This window comes from Sander vitreus, chromosome 5 (assembly GCF_031162955.1).
Source record: "Sander vitreus isolate 19-12246 chromosome 5, sanVit1, whole genome shotgun sequence".
NCBI lineage: Eukaryota > Metazoa > Chordata > Actinopteri > Perciformes > Percidae > Sander > Sander vitreus.
Window position 1 is genome coordinate 16023548 of NC_135859.1, and position 21210 is coordinate 16044757.

The following is a 21210-nucleotide window of genomic DNA, read 5'->3' on the forward strand; positions in this document are numbered from 1 at the left end:
ATTCATTTGAAAATTATTTATTCACAGTTCTAGTGACACTTTAAAAATGTACAAAGACACATACAAGGATCAGAATACTGAAGTTAACATTTGTGCTACTTATTCTATTTTACACTTAGCAGACCAAGGAATCAGTCAGCCCACCCTCACTTGGCCATATCTATCAGACTCTGCAAAGACGTGGGCACCCAAGTCTTCTCTCCTTGCACAAACACAACCCCTCTGTCTATGTAAATGACAATACGCCCAAAGGTGTACAGCTGTTTGCCCTCGTGCCGTTTGGCCACTAAGGGCATAAAGACAATGTTGTTCTCCTCTGCCTTAGTCTGGATAAGATCTTTGAAGTTAGTCGGCACACCAGCACTGATGCCTCTGTGAGCCACGCTCTCAGCATCTCTGCGCTCCTGCATCGCTTCATACTGGAAGTCCTTTCGTCTCTCTGTCTGTGTTAGATATGCAATATTCTCCCTTGCACCAGGTTGCATATATCCACCTGTGGATATGAAAAAGAATGAGGGTTGTAGTACGTTTTGTTGCAGCAGAGAAAAAAAAGGGATGAATTATTATGTTTTATAAAGGAATGCTGTTCTATTTTTCATGTTTATTTTCTAAGACCGTGTGTAATACCAACCCATGCCTGAAGACACTGCGCGGTTCATGATGTCCAAAGCTTCGTTGAATTTCTCTTTGATGAGCGTCTGTGACAACAAGGCGTCACTAAACATGCTTTTCCAACCCAGGTACCATTTAGTGATTTCCTCATAGTTAGGACTGTTGCTCAACCATGAACACAGGACCTATAAATCACCAAAACACAAACGGCCATAAAGTCACAAAAAAACTAAACATTTAATCAATAAAGTATATACAATAATTAATTGCAGTTAAGTACTTTCTGTTCTGTGTAAGTATATGCACTGACCTGCAACCACTTTGTAAAGAAGTTTTTGTCCAGCAGCGACACAAGGCTGGAAGGGGACAACATGCCCTCCCAGTCCATCACCCAGTGAAATGGCTCCATCTGCTGCTGATGAGGGTTGATAACCAGCTCTTCCAGACACAGAGCTGAGGAGGGACACAGAAGCCATCACATGAAGAAGAGAAACCAGTGGGGGAAAATGAGGGACAGAATATACATTTTCTTCCACTGCCATCATTGATAAAGACATACCTAGTTTAGGGATGATATTTTTCACCATGAAGGCCTCCCATGCACCTGGTGTGAAAACATCTTTCCAAGGCTGCAGGATGAGGCGGGCTGAAGCGTCGCTGGGATGCCATCGCTGCAAGGCATTGGAAAGTTTGCTCCTGATTGGTGGGTAAAGAGGCTCTAGACGTGATTGGAGCAGAGGAAGCCAAGGATGGATCCAAGAGTGGATGGGCACTGTGTCAGTTAAAGGGTTCCAGTTATCCACCTATCAAAACAGAAATGAATGAAAACAGCTCACAGTGTAGGAGCCAATTATCCACAGGTAAATTATGTGAAATGATCAAAACCATGGGAGTTTCTCTCCATCGAGGTAAGTATGTCTTTAAGTGGAGAGGTGTCTTGCCTCTCGCTGTAGCCGGGGTAAGATCAGCTGCTCCATCAGGTGATCCAGGATCCACACGGGGAGAAGAGGAGCCCACACTTCCACGCAGTCCACCATTGGCCCTACTATACGAGGCTGCCAGCCTGACACACAGGGCCGCATCACTGGGATCCAAACTTCCCACAACAGTCTGGACCAACAAAGATAGGACACACATGTCACAAACACATGTAGTCAAAAATGTATTAATTTATGTAAAGATGAGCACAGCTTATTATACATTTTGTGTGTTTAAAATGACCTGTGGTAAGGGTCCATGTTTGAATCTGGGGCACTGTTATGGAGGTCTCTAGATTCAAGGATTGCTCTCCACTGACCGATGTCTTCCAGACAATAAGAGCTGTCCTGAAATATTTAGAGAACAGTATGAGAAGTGGCAGCTTCATTACTAATTATTGATGATTAAAGTGTGAAGTTACCTCAAAATAAAATAAATGCAAAAGCATACTCTACCTTCAGAGGGTCCCAGGAACGAACTTTCTCTTTGAGTAGTGGCTGAACAACAGCTACAGCCAGGTCTGCCAATCCCATTGTCTTGTATTCTTCATAATAGTCTGTTTGTAAAGTCTCAAAGATCCGGGCACACTCCTGAAGAAAGAGAAGAAAGGCACCAAAGCCATTACATATTTCGATGTGATAACAGAGCAAGAACTAACAAACTGAAACAACTGTAGCTGTTAGTCTGTGTGTTCACTGCATATGTACCTGCAGGGTGGGTCCCTCCCCAGGTGCCATCTCCCCAGAAGGAAAACGCCCCACCAATGCCAAAACGGCCTCCATTCTCTGGATGGACTCTTGCTCTGCATCCAGTCTGCTCTGCAGTGCTAGTGACTCATGGCTCAGAGACACAACCACATCTTTTTCATGCTGCAGACGTCTGGCGGACTACAGGAAGTGGAAAATAACACAGCATAAGAGAAAGCATGCAAGTATGTGGTAGAAGAAGTGGCAGAATGGTACATAGAAACCTAGTAGAAACTCGTAGTCATAGATATTTTGGCAGATATTTTTGGTTCCCTTGTACCTGTAATATGTCCTGTTCTGTGAGGTCTATCAGGAGCTGCAGGTTATGTTCGAGTTCAGGGAGAGCAAAGCCAGATCCCTTCTGATCCTGAGCCGACAAGCTTGGAGGACCTTCATCTGGAACACTGTGCTTGTTGGACATCTGACTGTAACTGTAATATACCTTTTGTTCTCTTCCAGTCATATCTATAACCTAGAGATGGGAACAGATATGGGGTAAATGAGATTTGGAGACAAAAATGGCAGCTGACCATTTGCTTACATTCATAGTATAATGTCATCCACAGGGGCTTGTAGAGAGTGCCCAAGTGCTATTAACTTGTGTTCCCAATGCTTGTTATAACATTACAGCTTAATTCAATAGTGCCCTGATAACATTCCTGTGAGACAGACGCAAAAGAGTGTTAATGCAAGTCTTTTCAAACATACCTTGACCTGTGCCAACTCTCCAGCGGATGCTGCTGTACTGCGCCCTGCCAGCTTGCCTTTAGCTTTCAGCTCGTCCACAGTTCTGTAAGAGTACTTGGGTTTCTTCTTTCCTATAGAGCCTGCAGGATCCTTACGCCACTGGCCTAGCTCCTTCTGAAACTCCTACACACACAGACATTGAGAATAATGTCAAAATAATGTTGAATGACTCTTCAATATCACTTCTGCTTTATAATCTAACAGTGGTTGAGTTGGAAAAAGAGGCAAAGACTCTACCTTTTCCTCCTCTTCCTCCGAGTCAACCACAGGAAAATCCTGAAGACTCTGCTGGGTTCGCTCATTGCCATAAGCACCCACGGCTCCCTTGCCTTTACGAACCTTTGCCTCAATGGGGTTTATAATACCTGCAGCAATAAGAGGAGAGTAGAGTTAGAGTATACCAACTACTCTGTTGCTCCTGTAAAACACACACTACTAAATGTCTAAATAACATAGCCTCCTCAGGCCTACCCACCTTGAGCATTCTTGCCCAGGCCTTTGCCTGGTTGGTAGCCCATTTTCTGCAGAAGTTTCTGTCCAATTCCCTTTGTGTGCTTCTCCCAGGTACCAATGCCTTTACCAGACTGTATGCCACCTGCAAACCTCTGGGACTGGTTCCCCCGGAAATTACCCTAGCCAAAAGAAAAAGAAAAAAAAGAAAATCAGTTTTTGACAAAACACTGTTACAGTGTACACTGCAAGGGGCAAAGAACATACACACAACAAAATTTACCATCTGGAGTTTTTTGGGTGCAGCGCCGCGAGGAGGGGGAGGTGCTGAAGGACCATCTTCCTCTGAGTCATCAGAGCCTCCTTCTACTTTTTGTTGTTGCTGTTTCTCCTCAGCTGCAGACTTACGCAGACCAGCACTCACAAAGTTCACTGGAGCACTGTAGTCTTTGGATCTGGAAAAAACACAAACACTTGACTTATGTTGTTGACAATTGTAAAAAAAAAAAAAAAAAAGCAAAAAGCAGCAGTTGGTTTTTATATGGACCATTTCTGTTGGGATGACTACGATGGGTTCTTGCATTGAAGTCTGGTCACCTTTGAATAGAGTTTCCCTTATATTTGTGTTTCCGCCCATAGGTTAGGCTATGTTTAGGCGTAGCAGAGATAACTGGTTGGGGTTAGCGATATGGTTGGGTGTAGGTTAAGGTAACACAACAGGATCACTGGGGCAGCAACAAAAATAAACCCATGCCTTACTTCTTGCCTCCAAAGCTAGGCCTCTCATCCTCGTCTGAGTCCCTGTCAGCCCAGATCCCATAGGTAGCCTGGTCTTTGGTCTGCCTGAATCTGCGGCGGTCTGGGTTGAACTCATTGGCCAGGTCCCAGTCTGTCACCTCAAAGCTCTCTATCTCCACACCTTCCTCCTCCTCCTCTCTCCTCCCATACAGATGTGACATTGACATCTCTGGATATCAAATAACAAAGGTTAAAGTAACGTTAGTGTAAAAACTCCAAATGATAAGCAACATCAAGAAGCCATCTTTATGACATTACGTTTTATTTATTGTGAATGCTTTGTAGCTGTGATCATGTGGTCACTGTATCTTGCCCATATATGAGGCCAACAACAATTTAATATAAACAGCATCATCTCAAATAGCTAACGTTAGCTACAGTAACGTTAGTTATGCAACACCTATACTCTTCGTAAAAAAAATCTAAACTATGGATCTACTATCTACTACGTACTGCCGCTGTGGAGAAAACAAGGTGAAAAGAGAAGCTAATATTTACTAGCAAAAGCTAACGTTAGCTAGCTAACGTTACCCGAAAACCTAATGAAAATACTGGTACTATAACTCACCTGAAACGTTCGTTATCCCCCTACTTCGAAATTATATATACAGTATGTTCATCTGTGGCAGTAATGAAGGGTAACCCAGCTGAAATCAGCTATCTCACCATTCGGTTTTACACAGGAAAACATAAGTATTTCCGGTTGCCGGTGTTTCACCAAACATTGTACCCCGAAAAATGTGTTTCCTTTTTCTCAATTTACATGTAAGTTACGCGTAAATGTGTCTCAATTATACAGAAGAAAACAAAATAATTTAGAAGGTTGGTCAATTGTGTTTGGTTTTTCGATTCATGGCAGTTCATATGGAGAAAAACACGCGGACAGGGGTTACGGACTACAATGTGGCATAGAACCGGAAGAAGAAGTGCGTTTGCTTCAGAATCGCATTTGCTTCAGAATCGCCAACCCGTGGCAGCATTTATGTTAGAACTTTGTTAATAAATATATTTGTATCGCATGTCCGTGTATGTGTATATAGGGCACCGGTGAATTATTATAGATGTCGGACACCGGGGAGGAGTGGCAGGTGGCCCGGCGACGAAAAGGTGCAGCGCGAAAATCAAAACCAATTCAGGTGTCCTCACATTCAACATGCTGCCAGGAGCAGCTGGACATCGGGAAAACTGTTAAACGAATCAGAGACACAGTGTAATAAGCCTAAGTCCAGTTAAGCAGCAGATTCCTGTAATATCGTTCATTTTTCAGATGGAGTCCATTAACTCTGCTTATCATCCTTCCTCTGTAGGTCTGAGCTAAGATGCGAGGAGTTTTGTCAACAGTGGAAAGGTGAGTTTAGCTGGACAAGTTGCGTTAAATACTTCTGTTTGGCTGTGACATCATTTAGCTTGCAGCTCAATGACCCTTTCAGGAATCTTGTCTTCAGAGCAGGTGTTTGTGGCAGGATCAGCAGCCCTCTCAAAACCTCCAGAGAACAGGGACACCGAGGGCACCACCGACCAGCTGGGGAGCCGCAGAGATGGCAGACGATGTCAACAGCTGGAGTGTGTTTGTTATGGCCTTGGCTCCTTTTCCTCCTGTGTCTCAGCTCGCTTCCAGCTTGCCATGTTGCTGCTGCTGCTGGATGCAGGACAGGTTGGAGGATGTGTTTACTGTTTATCCAATGAGATAACAAACTCGTCTGTGAGGCCCTGTTCATTATAAGTTATGTATCTCACTGCTCCTCTCTCTTTAGATTCCACCAAGGGACTGCTATGTTTATGACCCCATGTTCTCATCTGGAGAGAGGGATGTCTTAAGAGAGCTGGGTCTGACTGTACTCACAGAAAATGAGGTCAGTGAAGGTGAAGTTAGCAGCTATACTAGCAGATATACAGTGTGGAGAACAAATACAAAAAACAACAGCATTGTTTCTCACTGTATTGTGCAGGAAGGGAAGCGTCTGGTGACTAAACCCACACTCTTTTACCTGATGCATTGTGGGAAAGCCCTGTACAACAACCTTCTGTGGAAAAATTGGAGTACACAATGTCTTCCTCTGATGATAATCATTGGAAACAGCTTCAATGGCATGATGGACAGGTTAGTACAATACATGAATCAGAGAGATGATGTTAAAGAAATTAGAGGAGAGGTGAGGTGACGTCTCCTGTCTGTCGTCCCAACAGGACAATCGAGAGAGAGTTCAAGCGGGACTACAGCTACATTACTCAGGCTGTGTCTGTGTGTGAGGAGGAACAGCTGCCTTGTCCATCCCGTCTGATTGACATCTTCAGTGACACTGCAGTCATCACCTTTCCTACCAGCAGCCTAAACAAACTCCCACAATCCACCTGGGCAGAGCCGCCTGAACCAAAGTACCAACACTGCCCTGATTTGGAGATAATTCAGAGGGAAACACAGAGCTGAGACAGGAGATGAACAAGAAATGGACAGTACTTTGTTTTTTATTGATGCATTGATATAAGCAGTTAAAACATTTTTTTTTTTAAAGGTCCTATGACATGGTGCTTTTTGGATGCTTTTATATAGGCCTTAGTGGTCCCCTAATATTGTATCTGAAGTCTCTTTCCCGAAATTAAGCCTTGGTGCAGAATTACAGCCACTAGAGCCAGTCCCACAATCAGTTTTCCTTAGGATGTGCCATTTCTGTGTCTGTAGTTTTAAATGCTAATGAGGAGAGAAGCGGGGCAAGGTGGAGGGTGGGGGTGTTGCCTTGACCAGCTTGCCATGGGCAAAGCAGAGAAAGGGGAGGTAACCCTTCCCCTTATGACGACACATAGGGTTGATTCCAGATCGGCCCATCTGAGCTTACTTTTTCTCAAAGGCAGAGCAGGATACCCAGGGCTCGGTTTACACCTATCACCATTTCTAGCCACTGGGGGACTATAGGCAGGCTGGGGGAACACATATTAATGTTAAAAAAAACCTCATAAAGTGAAATGTTCTTGCCATGGGACATTTAACCCTGCGTCAAAGGTCTGAATTTTGCAATACTATCATGGTAGTTTATATCAAGGCCTAAGTTGGGAGAAAAAAGTATGGTTGAGCATCTTGGACATGTGACATAACTGTTGCATTAAAATGCACGTTGACACGTAGAGTTTCATCATGTTAACGTGGCATATTTTGATACAACAAAAAGTGACGCATTAACGTGCCTTTTCTGGTTGTGGCCGACGATGGGCTTTGAATCAAGGCACTCATGCATATCCTGTATTTGTACCTGTTATCTGTAATTTGCGCAAATGGCGTTCCATACATTTCTGACCACACCCAGCCACACCTATCAGGGATTCTGTGTACAGCTGGGTGTGGCTCACACTTGTTAAGCAGGTAGGACATGCACGTCTTCAGATATCCAACACTTTTCTAGAGCATCACACTGTAGTACAATTCTTACTTTTACGTGAAAACAAAAACAAAAAAAATGTATATGATGGTTTTCAAGGTTGTGGCTGTGCAGATTGATGTTGTTACCATTGTCCACATCAGTGGTTGTCTGGAAGTTGAAAAAACACTCTTGTAAAATCATTGTTAGTAATGTGTACAACATTTCTTGTGAATGGAGAAAAACAGGTGTCGTCCTTTATGTAATGCCTGATGAGGTGTCCATTGTCAGGAATGAATGGACGATGGAGGAGGCCATGCGCGTCGGATGGTTGCCTCTACTGAAGTCCATTACAGTTTTTCTCAATTGCTAAAACACTAAAACCCATTGGCTGAACAAAGTTCTCAGTTGCCTGAACTCATTTAGCTAATTGTGCAGTCTTGTCAATATCCTAAACCATTTCACATGGTAAAACACAATTTGCAGATCTCACTTAGACTTTTCAGCAAAACTCTTAACACATTCTCATTCTCAAAACACATTCTGCACTCTAATGCACATGTCATCCATACTGGTAAACACAAGTGGAAACAATCAAATACAAATAGAGAACACATGTCATTGATTGAACACAACCACTCAAAATTGTTTTCACTTGTTCACAATGATGTGACACAACCAATATAAGCCAGTTCAGAGAGCAAACAGGTTGTTGAAGGTGGGAAGGAGAAAGTCTGAGAATGGATAGAAGAAACGATGTGAGAGGACGAGTGCGTATGCGAGGTGTCAGGGCTGGATACGGCACACAAGAGGCTTCTTCCCCCGTTGCCTCAGGAGGGACAATATTGCTTGTGATGTCGACGAAGTGCTCTGGCCTGACCTAGCCCAAAGACAAGAAGAAGCACACTGATCACATGTTTACTCCTTTTGACTTTTAGTATTGTATACTGTAGTACAGTGCATTGTAGCAATGACGGAAAAATATGAAATTTGTTTTGAGATTAAAAATGTACTTCTCCCTGAGAACTATATGTTTTGAACAATGTGTTTTATTTTTATTTTTTGGTGTATTGTTTACTGACTGCTTGATAGTGTATATCATTTTGATCACTTTGTTTATGATTTGAGAGCAGTGTTTGATTTTGAGGCAAAAGTTTCATTTTGCAGGGGGAGTCAGAGGTTTTATAAATAGTGCTTGAAGATGAATTTGGGTTTAATGTTTTCAGAAAATGGAACAATTTTCAATAATTGTATTTTAGCAATTGAGAAAAACTGTAATAAGAATTGAGTATTCAACCAGACCATGGTATACAGTACATTTAGATGATTCTCCAGATGTGGTACCATCACTTGTTTGCAGGTGGTTTATTCACATTATACCTTCACACACCATGTTTACATGCATATATTCAATGTACGTATGTCCCAAAAAAGCAACATCACTGGTAAACCAGAGTAAAAAGTTTATTATTGAAAAAAAAAAAAAAAATAGCACTCAACAGTACAGCCCCCTCCCAGCATCAGCAACAACATCTCCAGCACAAAGTAATACTCATCATCCTCTTACTCTCTGTTACCTGCTTCATGTTCATTGGCTCAAATTATATCTAGCATCCTGGGAGAGTTTTATTATTACAGCAGTGACTTGGGAAAAACTTTTTTTTGATATGTTTTCACTCTTCAGCTTTTCCATCAGCAGTGACATTATCTGCTACTCCATTGGCTGCTGTGTGTATGCTTCCTGCTCCATTAGCCTTTGAAACAACATCTGCCCAGGTTCCTTTACTTTTAAGGACTGATGGACTTACGGTGATGTCACAGGCTCCATTTATTTTACCATTAACCTCATCTGACTCTGACTTCATCTCATCAATTTTTGCACCATATTTGATCTCCCCATTGGCTGTGTTGCTGTGTACTTCATTTGGTGCACTGGTCACAGTTTCCTGTCCTGCAGCCCTGACCTTTGACTCCCCATTCACTATCTTGACCTCAGCATCTGAAGCTGCTCTGTCACTGTCTCCTCCATCTACATCCTTTTTCTCCTCATGCTGGTTCTCTTCAGCTGACTCCACCACGTGACCATTAGCTGAAACTATAGCAACACTCTTCACCGAGGTCTCTTTCACTGGCTTCTTCTCTTGGCTTTTGCTGGTATTCTTTAATGCTGAGCTTCCTCCATCCTCAGCTTCCTTCCCGCTTCCTGTTTCCTGATCTGAGCCTCTCTCTTCTACGTTCACAGTCTCTGAGGCGACGAGCTCGTTAGTTACTATGAATCCCAGTTCTTTTGCCACCGCTGCCTTTAGTTCTTTGTGTTTCTTCTTATACTCCTGAAGCCCATCTCTGTAAAACACAATGAAGTCATTAGTGGCGTGACATCCTACCTAACATAAAAGTATTGAAATCACATGCATGCTGCTGGAGCCAAAAGTCATTTGAGCATTATTTTAGTGTAAGTACAATTCTCTAAAGTTTCCAGTTTCTTATACTATGTATTAGCTTTAAAACACACTTCTTACATTTTTGTACCAGCAATAGCGGGTGGTCAGTATTCAGATCTAGGTCTATTTAAAAGAACGTCTTCAACATTTTTTAAGTGTTTTAAAGTTCAGATTTGTATTCACTATATGCTTCTTTTTTTGATAGTTTTCACCATGGAGAGGAATAGCAAGATCATCCAGGAGAACCAAAAAAAAAACATTACAGAAAGTAAAAGTACTCATAGTGCAGAATGGCTCCTTTAAAGTGTTATAACATCTATTGGATCATATTATTTATGGGAAATGATATAGTCACATCACAGATAGCAGTATTTGTTGGCTTATAATTAACCAAGAAATGCTGAAATATGTCTGAAACAGTATTACTTACTTCACCAGAAAGTATTAACAACTTTATTTTTCAACAGCAAAATGTTAGGATTAGCACAAATTTTACAAATTTGTTCATGTTATGCGTTGTTAAAAACTATTGATCAATATATTGATGATGTTTGGATTCTTAAAGATTTTGATATGGGTAACAGCTTAAAAAAAATCCAATATTAGTCAAGCCACATTTCAGCATTAACACATTGCTTCAACAAGTTTTAAGCATATATTTAATCCAGTGAATGTTTACCTGTGTGTAATGCTCCTGATCCCTGTCACCAGAACCATTTGCTCCAGCACAGTGTCAGATGTGGAAGTTAGACACTAAGGACAGAGATGACAGGGAGATTAATAAACATTTTCCCTTTACTTTGTAAGATTCAAACAGGTTAATGATACTAGAGATCACATGAGCTCCTGGGCACACCTCCACTGTCTGCTCCGTGCAGTCAGCTCCTGCCTGTCTGAGAGAACGTTCCACCTTCACTGCTTGCTTGGTTATGGTGCACAGAAACTCTTTGCTGCAGCGTGCCTGAGGGTGATCCTCTCCAAGCTGAGAAAGAAAATAACCATAAAATAAGATGACATGCACATACATACAATCAATCTCTCTATTGCACACTCTCACATTCAGATATACTGACCATGGTAAAAGCAGTAAGTGCCTCTTTCTCGTGGGTCATAGCACTTCGGTAGTCACCTTTGCTGCACATCCAGTGGGCCAACAGGTGCTGACTGCACAGGCAAGAAACCAGGGAGATAAATTGTAATGATGTTAAAAAAGGGGACAAACAACTTCATTACTTTTTATAAAACATATGAGTTCAAGCTATAAATGGTGTCTTACTTGAGAGCAGTGTGCAGATGTGAGGGGCCAAAGAAGGAGATGTTGAGTCTGAGGGCGTTCTTTAAGAACAGCCCTCTCTGATCTCCTGTAAGCACCAACCCAAGACAGCTCTGCAAGGAAACAATGAGACGATTGCTATTGTTGAAAATGAAATATTGTTTATGATGCTATTATGAAAAGCCTTTTTTGTGCATGGGTTGAACACCAAGGTGTTGTAACCTACATCCAGTGTTGCGGTGTAGGGATGGTCCTCTCCATGGACTGTTAGCATTAGCAGACGAGCTCTGAGGAGACACTTCTGGGCCAGGGCAGTCTCCCCTCCAGCAAACGCATACACACCCAAGAGGGCCTGCATATAACAACAAAATGATAACAATCACGCTCTACACACAGACACAGTGCATACAAATCCTATAGAAATGTGTAGTTATGGGCCCAGAGGTACAGTTCATATCTATCTCACAGTGACCAGGGATTTGGTTTCCAGCAGCGGTACCTCTGGATGAAAAATTTGTAGCTATACTCACATATTGCTGGATAGTGTTTGGATGGTCAAAGCCAAGCACTCTCTCGCTGATGACCACTGCTTTCAGCTGGACACTGCGAGCCTTGAGAACATAGAAAGTCAGCGATGACAAGAATGAATGGCCAGCTTCTTGTGTATTACGAATTACAATCACTTCAATACCTCATGAAATTGACACGGGCACTTCAGCCTTTCCCAAAGTGTAACAGTACATTCTCTCTGTAAAATCTTCTGCAACGTAAATTATAACTAAGCTGTCATATATATGTAGTGGAGTAAACAAGTACAATATTTCCTTCTCAGTTGTAGTGGACTAGTTATAAAGTACCTTAAAATGCACTTACGTAAAGTAATTATGTTATTATCTATCACTGCAAAACATGTTTATTTAGCTGCAGTGAGCCTACCTCAGCTGCCTTGCCCTGCACGAATGCCACCTTGGCCAACATGCTGTGACAGTAACAGGCCTCAGGGTGCAGGTCATCACACACCCTACCAAACAAGTAGGCTGCTTCTTTCAGGTGCTCATGGGCCTGATCCAGCAGACCTGCAGTTGGGAAACAATAATATTGCACAGAATTTATTTTTCATTTAGATTTTGTTCAAAAGCACATATTGAGCATTCAGATACATGGATTTGCAGCACAAGAGCCGGCTTTATTGACCTACCCTTTTGAATGAAGTTCTGTGCAGCACTAAATGCTTTTGAAGCATCCACAGTTGGCATGTGAATGTGCTTGACAACAGGAAATATGTTGAGGACGTCGTCTGGACTGATGGGAGCTTTGTTTTGGTTGTCGAAGACGTAGTCTCTCAGTCTTAACTAGTGTAGACACACACACACAAAAAAACAAAACATACTTTTCCCCTTTTATTATACAGTATCTTATTTCAGGTTTTTATCTGCCATTTTGCAATTACAACTTAGTGTATATTACAGCATTACTAATATTTATGTGTTTCAGTTAATCCAGTGACAGATGTCTGTTACCTGTATTCCAGTCTTTAAACAGAACTCTCTGAGCAAAGAGAGCTTCTGAAGGCTGTAGTGCTCCACCAGGTGGTTCGGACCAGAGCTGTCGCCAAGAAAAATGACAGTTGATCTAAAATTGACTCTAAGCCATTGTATAACTAACAAACATGAGGGGGAACAAACAAAGGCTGTGTCCTCACCCAAGGCTGTCAGAGATGTTATATGTTTCAGCAGCATCCTGGCAGAGCAGGTTCCACAGCTCAGACCCTGTGAGCGTACTCCAGGGCGTGCTGCTTTCAGGGGCCCCGGCCCCTCGGCCACGCCGCCTTGACTTCTTCTTAGTCTCCTCCCCCACAGGAGTGGGTGTGAAGTGGGAACCAATAGGCAGCACAGGAAGTGACTGACAGCTGCAGAGAGACTAGGCACGTCCACACCCTGCAAAGACATAACCAGAGGCTGCAGTTCATTCTTTCTGAGGTGTGTGGGCCCACACCTGCACCTCACTTTAAGGTGTGCACACATAAGAATGAATAGGAATGATCTGTACAGAATACTGTAAAGTACCTGAAGGAAATTGTTGAACACTCTTCTTGTAGAGCGGGTGAAGATTTCCCCTATGACCGATCTCTGGTTAAGCAGAAAGTGGGATGTTAGAAAGGACAGTTACGAAAGTGATTACATCATCAAGACCAGTTTAAGTTTGACTATTTTGTAAATCAAACGCACCGTTATATGCCTCAGGCGCTCCTTGTGTTCTGACTGGCTGATGGTTGTGATGACGTGGCCCAGATACCGGAGGTTGATGCCTCTCTGGTGTAGGGCCAGTTTTAGAGAAACTCCATCCATTGGGGCCTCATTGCTTTGTAGGCAATACTCCACCTGCACACATATACATACAGTACACACATACATACATTGAATGAGCTGGTTTCATGTTTGCAGTAGTGCTTATTATAGTATGTAAACAATGGATTCACTTACAAAGGCTGGTATCTGATGTGTGATGATGAAAGCTGCTGCTTCCCTCAGTAACCTCTCCTGCAGATTCGTCGACTTACTTTCACCAGTAGGGAAGGACACTTCTGAACACAAAGCACAAAATGCCTGTCATATTGTGTTCCAGCAAAAAGATTTGACTGTGTGTGTGTGTGTGTGTGTGTGTGTGTGTAGTTTCTCATAGGTACCTGGAGAAAAGACGCTTGGGTTGAAGCGCATCTCAAAGATGATGTCGCTGACTGAGCCCACTTCTTTACAAGCAGCTCGTACTGCCTTAGTGGCTCGAGAGTCACCTGTAAGTATACAAACATTTGTCAAATATATAAGTGTAATATATATATATATATATATATATATATATATATATATATATAGAGAGAGAGAGAGGAATAAAAAAAAATCATCTTTTGGAAATTGATCTTAATGCCTTAATTAAAATTAAAATAGCCCCACATCATCACATACCCTTCACCATACCTAGAGATTGGCATGGTTTTATTTCAGTTAGTCTAATAGCTGGTTTGATTTGCATTGATATGGATCTTATCTCAGTTAGCTATTAGACTAACTGAAATAAAACCATGCCAATCTCTAGGTATGGTGAAGGGTATGTGATGATGTGGGGGGGGCTATTTTAATTCCAAATGCCAAGGGAACTTTATCAGGATACATAGTATCCTGGATCCATGAAAGAACTGGTCTTTAAAAAAAAACCTGCCTGCCTCTATGGGAATTTAACATAAGGGTGTGTATAATTATGGCCCCTGTATTTTAAGGAAGAACATTTATTTATTAACAATACATTATTCATTCACAAAAAAAATTGGTGTCCTTAAAAGGTCGGATTTTTCCGGGCATTAAGGCATTAAGATCAATTTCCAAAAGATGATTTTTTTTTTTATTCCTCTTTTTAGTCAACTTTAGCATGGGTATGAATACTTATGAGCAGCACTGTATATATCTCAAATATGATATAAAATAATATTATTGTATGTATTAACTATAATTTTGGTTTCCACTCAGTTAGATCTACTGTAGTAAACACTTCTTACACGCTGTTGCACATTCTTCAAAGCCTCCATTCTCGTCCAACATCTCCCTGACATGCTGTGTGAACTGGCAATGTCTAAAAGAAACAAAACTTTAACTTCACAGAAAAACTTTTAAAACTGAGTTTAAAGTATTTTATTTCATGTAGAACTCACTTGTGCTGAATGAAGGCCTGCACCAGCTCTGGCCTCAGTCTACAGAGCCCGTGAGGGAAGCTCTTTGGAAACCCAGAGTCTGAGTGATAATTCTCTGGCCAACCTTCTTTTACACAAGCCTTCTTCTCTTTGTCCTCTTCGCAGCTTTTATCGCTCTCCTCTTCTCCAGTGACTGTCTGACATTCTGTCTCCACCTCTTGGCAGAAGTTGGCATCAGCTGGGAAGGTCCTGAACACATCCAGTATGTAGAACCTCCCATCAGCCCCCAACAGCCCCTGAGCTTCCACTGAGGTGAAAAGGGGTACCTTGTGACCATTGGGCGCCACAACAACATGTCTCTGGAGAGAGAGAGATTTGGCAGCCTGAGCCAAGAGTTCTAGCAGACGTCTGCGTTGGGGGGACTCTTGAGGTCCTGCATTTACCCCGTACAGCAAGCCTCTATAGAACAAAAGAAGAAAAACAATTATCAGAAAGAACACAAAAATGCCTGCCTCAGTGTGACACACTACCACAGTGGATTGATAAAAAAATGAGTCCACTACCTTGAGGCAGGAGCAGATGCCTGGTCCTGCTCTGAGCCTTCCAACCCAGGGGCAAGACCCTGAGCAGACAGACGCACTCCTCTGTAGTCCACAACGGCTGTAGGTAGAGTGTGGAGCCCCTCGATATTACTGTAGGCCTGTACTGCTTTCAGCTCCAGCCTCTGAGCAGCCCTGCAAGTATGAGGAACATTTCAATAATCAGTGTCAAATCAATGCCCAAAGTGAAACCAAAAACTATTTTATAATACTCTAAACAGAGACAGCATGGGGTCACAGTGTCCTTCCTGTAATCATTTACAGCCATATAACAATTATGAGCAAATGGCTTTACATCTATTGGATCTCATCATTGTACTTGTGGTTTGCTCTCACCTGCGACCTCTCTCCCCACCAAACATTGTGCTTGCTGCCCCCTGGCTCATGAACAGGCCGCCCCACAGAAAAGCTGGGTCCTCAGGGTTTCCATTCACTGGCTCCACAAAGCTGTCTACAACAGTCTCTGCCCCCTGCTTCACAGCCCTAACAAATGCACAGTTCACCTGAAAAGAAAACAGGTATAAATGAAGGTGAGAGGAGGAGATGTTGAGCGAACAAATAACAGGTGATCCTGAACTGTCCTGCTGTTGCTTTGAGCTAAATAACAGCCTTTATTGGTTACCTGGAGCAGAGCTCTGTCTCTCTGCAGCCTATCCTCCAGACTGCCTTGTGGAAGATCTCTGGCAGCTTGCAACTCCTCATTCCAGTCTGGAGCCTACACATAACACACACAGTTACACTTAATATCACTGCCGGCAGCACACTACTCAATAAATAGCAACAATTATGCTGTGGTGTAAAGAACCTCTGTTCCTGACTGTTCATCCACTCCCAGTCTGCTGAAGGTGTTTTTGTGAGTGCGAGAGGCACAGGGAGGCCCAAGCCAGCTCAGGGTGTGGTAAGGAGTGGGCATCACCTCTACTGGAGGTAACTGAGACCTAAAGGAAGAAATGCAACAGTTTACAATAGCAGTTATTATGATCGTTTGATGATTTGAATGTGGAAGATACACCTCTCCTAAACCCCACTGTTCTCATGCTTCCTTTATGCATAAGTATAGTAATGTTACCTGTTTTTGAGGGTGGTCAAAGTTTGTTTGAAGGTAGGGCTGATGTGACAGAGCAGGTCAGTCAAACTATGACAGACTGGGGAAGACTGTGCAGGACGAGGATCAAACATTTCTTCTGTAGACCTGAGGTGCAGAAGGGGGAAGAGAAAATAATTCATAATTAAGATGAAACATGTATCTAGTTAAAGTTCAATAAAGTTCAATAAAGTTCAATTCAGAATGGAAATAAAACAACTATAGGTACATTACATTATTATTATTATCATTATTGAATTCATTGCAACCATAGACAAAAAATAGTTAACATCATGTCGTTATTTCTTTACCTATTGAGGAAGAAACCTTTAGGACAGGATGTGATGTCAAAACGTCGTCCCTCCATTGTCACCACAGTGATATACAGGAAATCTCCCTGCAGCTTCCTGTGTCCTGGAGCCGGGTTCCAACAGCTGAGAGACAAGTCTCTCAGGTAAGTGGGGGCCTGATGAGACGGATATAAAGTTACAGAGCGTCATTGTGTCTGTGTGCATGAAGGCTGGCCCAGTGTGAAACAGGATCTAATAAATGTACCTCTGGTTGGGAGCTGTGTGGTAGCAGGGCCATGAGTGGTCTCTCTGAGGAACCAGGGAGGAGGTACTCAGGTGGAGCTCCGTCCTGATTGTTTTTTTCTGTTTTTGTGTTGCTTAATGAGCGTTTCAGGCTCTTTCCATTCGGTAAGCTGGAGTCTGCACCACCGGTAATAAAGGGAGATTTTCAGTATGAGCTTGATTGTTAATTTTGCATCTTTGTATTACTTTGTGTGTGTGTGTGTGTGTGTGTGTGTACCTGGTGTGTGTGTATGTGTGAGTGTCTCCAGTATGCTTGGTGAGCGTCCTTCTTTCAGTGCATCCTGAGGTCCAGACGCTCTCAGCAGCTCCAGCACACGAGCCAGATGGAGCCTGGCTGAGTGGGCGGTGTAGGGTTCTGGAAAGACACACGGTGGTATTGTAAAGGTTACACTGACCGTTATGAAACTGTGGACACTCTTTTTTTTTTTAAGTTTATTTTTTGGCCTTTATTTTTGACAGGACAGCTGAAGACATAAAAGGGGAGAGAGAGGGGGGAACGACATGCAGCAAAGGGCCGCAGTTTGGAGCCGAACCCGAGCCCGCTGCGTCGAGGAGTAAACCTCTACACATAGGCGCCCGTTCCACCAACTGCGCTATCCGGGCGCCCTGTGGAAACTCTTTTTAAACAGTCAGAATGCACAGAACAAATACTCTACTCTAGGATGTCACGATCCCCTTAACAATCATTAAAAAGTGTTAATATTTATGTTATATTTAGAATTTTTAAAGCACATTGAGTACCATTATTAATGATGCATATTCTCATAGACACAAATATTGACAGGATATATACTGTAGTAACCGATGCACTGCAGGATAGTTTGTTTCAATATTTCAACAACTAGCTGGTGAGAGACAGATTTATAGTTGGCACACACTTGTAACAACTGTAAGCCTTGATATGATGACTCAGAAAAGGTGAGTCATCGATTTGGATTGAGGTGAAAGAGACTTAATTTTGTGTGAAAGGGAAAAGGTGAGAAAGAAATGGACAGGATGATTCTATTCTGATATTTTAATTCTGACGAAATGACTGAGATATGTAGGCAGGTATGTGGTCATGTAAGAGAGTAAAAACTATATTGTTAAAAGGCCAGACAACAACTTAATGCATTACAGAACTCAGTATCGCCTAAAAGGTCTAACAACTGCGTCAAAACTCATTATTTTACACGCACAGCATTTCATACCCATTTTACTGTCGTGGCTTGGCCGATGTCAAGAGATAATTCTTAAGAAGATTCGTGGAGTCGTAGATGGGCTAATAACATCTATCTGTTCAAGCAAACAGAGCTTGAGATATTTCTGTAGAAAGTAGCCATTAGTTATGCTGTAAAAATGCATGCAAAAGAAAAAATTTGGGTGGGGTGCACCAATAAATAACATTTAAGGAAGAACATCCAAGTTATTAAAGAAAAGCAAGCAAACAATTTAGATTGGACATAAAGCTGAACTTAAGGAGAAGGCTCAAAAAGACATACCTTCCACCAGGCGAAGGATGACTCCTGGTTTTAGCCCCTTGAGGCTTTGCAGTTCTGCGAGGGGGTCCAGAGTCGTACCAGCTAGTGCCAGCGACAAGTTTGACCGTGGACACACCTCATCCCTCGAAAGCAGAGTCATTACTGCATCTTGTACAAGCCAAAATCCATGGACCTACAAAGACACATGGTAGAACACTGCAAGTAATGCCAACAATTACAGATTATAAACGTCTATATGTCTACTATATGAGAAAATCAGTTCTCTATTAAAATAGTCCCTGTAAAAGTGTTAGTTTCCATCTTATTAGTAAAAAAAAAGGTTGAATAAGAGGGGACTGAGATGAAGTCTTGTACCTGCAGCTCAAATGGCTCTACTCCTGCTCCCTGGATCTTCACAGGGAACGATGTGTCCTCATGTGACTTCATACCAACAGCATCCTTGCCACCAGTCAGGCTCATTACATCTGTTTGAAGGAGAAAACAAAACTAACTGAGGATAATCACAGAACACTGCACTTGACAAGCAAATAGTTTAGGTTGATTTCCTGCCTTCCGCTCATTACATACTGGGATTGTTTTCAGTGCACTATGACCCTGAAAACCTATGCTGCTGTAGAAAATGCATGAATAAATGAATGAAAGAATTATAACCATGGCTTATTATGTTCACATTCCATCATCTCTTCTTTGCTGCAGAATCAAACAAGAACGTTAATCTCCTCTAAAATTATCATGAGCTGGACCGATGAGTCTGTGTGAGTGAGAGTGCCTGAGGGTGAGAGAGTATGTATGCAAGAAACTGTCAAAGAAAAAGTTTGGTGGGGAAGTGGGGTGTGTCTGCCTTTTTACACACACACAGCAGAATCAGTGGGAGAGCAGGTCCCAGCCTGTTCCTAAGCCTGCAGTGTGACTAAACCTGTTGAATTTGCCTTCATGTCATCTCAGGGTGAAGGGACAACCACACCCAGCGCTGGCATGTGCAGACGGCAGAATGCTTTAACAAATAAGCATGCTTGCATTCATGGATGCATGCAGATAATGCATAAATATATAAAACACCTTTGGCATGTACACGGCAACACAGAAAATCCACTTTGCACTCATCTCTGAAGATTGTAAGTCATCACAGTAAATTCCCAGTTCTTGCTGTCAACCTGGGAACACTTTACCACTGGAAAGCACCCAAAAAATAGCTTTTCTGTTCGTGATTGGCTGGAAGAAATTCCCTCCTCTCTGCGGGCTTGGAGCCATCAGCCTCAGTCTCTTCTATTGGAGCTCCTGCCTTACTACAAAAGAAAACAGCATCCGTCCTGACAAGTTTATTTTGGAACTGATTTCTTAGGTCAGCTTGTACCATAAACTAAACAAGCTGGGAGAATTGCTTCCCTATAAGTCATATAGTAAAATAACATTACATTGAATTATCCTGTCAGGCATGATGCTGTGCCACAGATTCATATCGCTTCACACCTCAGGTTAATCTCACCCGAGGACGCGCAAACACTAATTCTTCCTTAATTCTTTCTTGTGAAAGGGGAGTGACAAAGTTTCAAAGAAGTTGTGAGGTCCACTAAAAAATGTGGCAAAATGAAAAGCAAGTAAGAGGTATATGTACATAAGGTGGTTGAAAAATAGATGGAAGATTTTTGATTTCGGCTAAACAGCTGTGTACAGAGTTTTGAATAAAAGCTATTCTTTGTCTTTAATAGATTGTGACTGAGAATGTACAGTTTGTCTATGGATTCAGGTTGATTTTAGCATGTGTTTGTCTAACTAAATATACCATAACAGTTGAAAGTGTGGATCAGATTCTCCCAGTGGTTAAAAAGCTGGTGAAAGCAGAGAATAGCACCAGCCATGTTCAGAGCAGCAATGCAGTGCTAAATCTCCCACAATCCTCACATTCTCCAGTGAGGGAGGCACGCACCAGACAAAAAAAAGAAGGAAGAGGAAAGTGCAACAAAAGAGATAGAGAGAGAGAGAGAGAAGCAAAAAAGAAAAAAACACATTGTAGGGATTTCTCACCAGCCTTGGCCTGATTTTTTCCTCCTCTCCTGACTTTGTCCTTCATGGCTGCGTGCTGTACTTTTTCTTGAGCTGTCCTCTTGGGTTTTTACTTGTCTGTTCTGGAAGCCACTTCCCCTTCAAACTGCTAGAGAAATGCACAAGAGAGGGAGTGGAAATGTGTTGCTGGATTGTTAAGAGAGCCCAGCAGAGTGAAAATAAACGTCTGTCCGTACAGGATTGTGACTCCTGCCCCTCTCTACAAGGCAAACTCAGCTTATCTGTCCTCCCTGAGTATAAAGGCCACACCCTCTTATTGCTCCACACATACTCTGTGCCTCTCACACTTTGTTGGACTGGGTGTGTCTACAT

The 21210-nt window shown here is 42.4% G+C and overlaps 3 protein-coding genes across 6 annotated transcripts; 1 reads left to right on the top strand and 2 right to left on the bottom strand.

Moving 5' to 3' along the window:
• Nucleotide 1: 1 nt before the first annotated feature.
• On the bottom strand, nt 2-4991 carry tfip11 (tuftelin interacting protein 11). The gene is made up of 15 exons (XM_078250600.1): nt 4900-4991; nt 4293-4500; nt 3817-3988; nt 3559-3715; nt 3321-3448; nt 3045-3206; nt 2617-2808; nt 2298-2477; nt 2046-2180; nt 1834-1937; nt 1554-1722; nt 1172-1415; nt 923-1065; nt 632-797; nt 2-493 (listed from the first exon to the last, which is right to left on the bottom strand). Exons 2-15 carry the CDS (start codon nt 4496-4498, stop codon nt 147-149), a joined length of 2505 nt encoding a protein of 834 aa, XP_078106726.1. The 5' UTR covers nt 4499-4500; nt 4900-4991; the 3' UTR covers nt 2-146.
• On the top strand, nt 4963-9339 carry srrd (SRR1 domain containing). Of its 4 annotated transcripts, none has more exons than XM_078250603.1 (6): nt 4963-5096; nt 5639-5679; nt 5762-5985; nt 6086-6184; nt 6281-6432; nt 6519-9339. In XM_078250603.1, exons 1-6 carry the CDS (start codon nt 4963-4965, stop codon nt 6757-6759), a joined length of 891 nt encoding a protein of 296 aa, XP_078106729.1. In that variant the 3' UTR covers nt 6760-9339. The 4 variants fall into 4 exon arrangements, with proteins under 4 accessions (XP_078106729.1, XP_078106730.1, XP_078106727.1 ...); XM_078250604.1 differs by having other exon boundaries at nt 5777-5985; XM_078250601.1 differs by lacking the exon at nt 4963-5096 and adding an exon at nt 5233-5541.
• Nucleotides 9125-21137, bottom strand: LOC144518156 (clustered mitochondria protein homolog). Its single transcript, XM_078250598.1, is given in 29 exon segments — nt 9125-10024; nt 10802-10875; nt 10979-11104; nt 11196-11286; nt 11399-11508; nt 11622-11747; nt 11926-12006; nt 12332-12471; nt 12594-12747; nt 12916-13000; nt 13098-13272; nt 13275-13332; nt 13462-13524; nt 13624-13776; nt 13879-13979; nt 14082-14186; nt 14946-15019; nt 15099-15536; nt 15641-15811; nt 16013-16179; nt 16299-16391; nt 16482-16614; nt 16746-16868; nt 17072-17226; nt 17316-17470; nt 17571-17708; nt 18835-19006; nt 19189-19298; nt 20860-21137. Coding segments are annotated over 29 exon segments (4287 nt in total). The 5' UTR covers nt 20906-21137; the 3' UTR covers nt 9125-9354.
• Nucleotides 21138-21210: the final 73 nt, after the last annotated feature.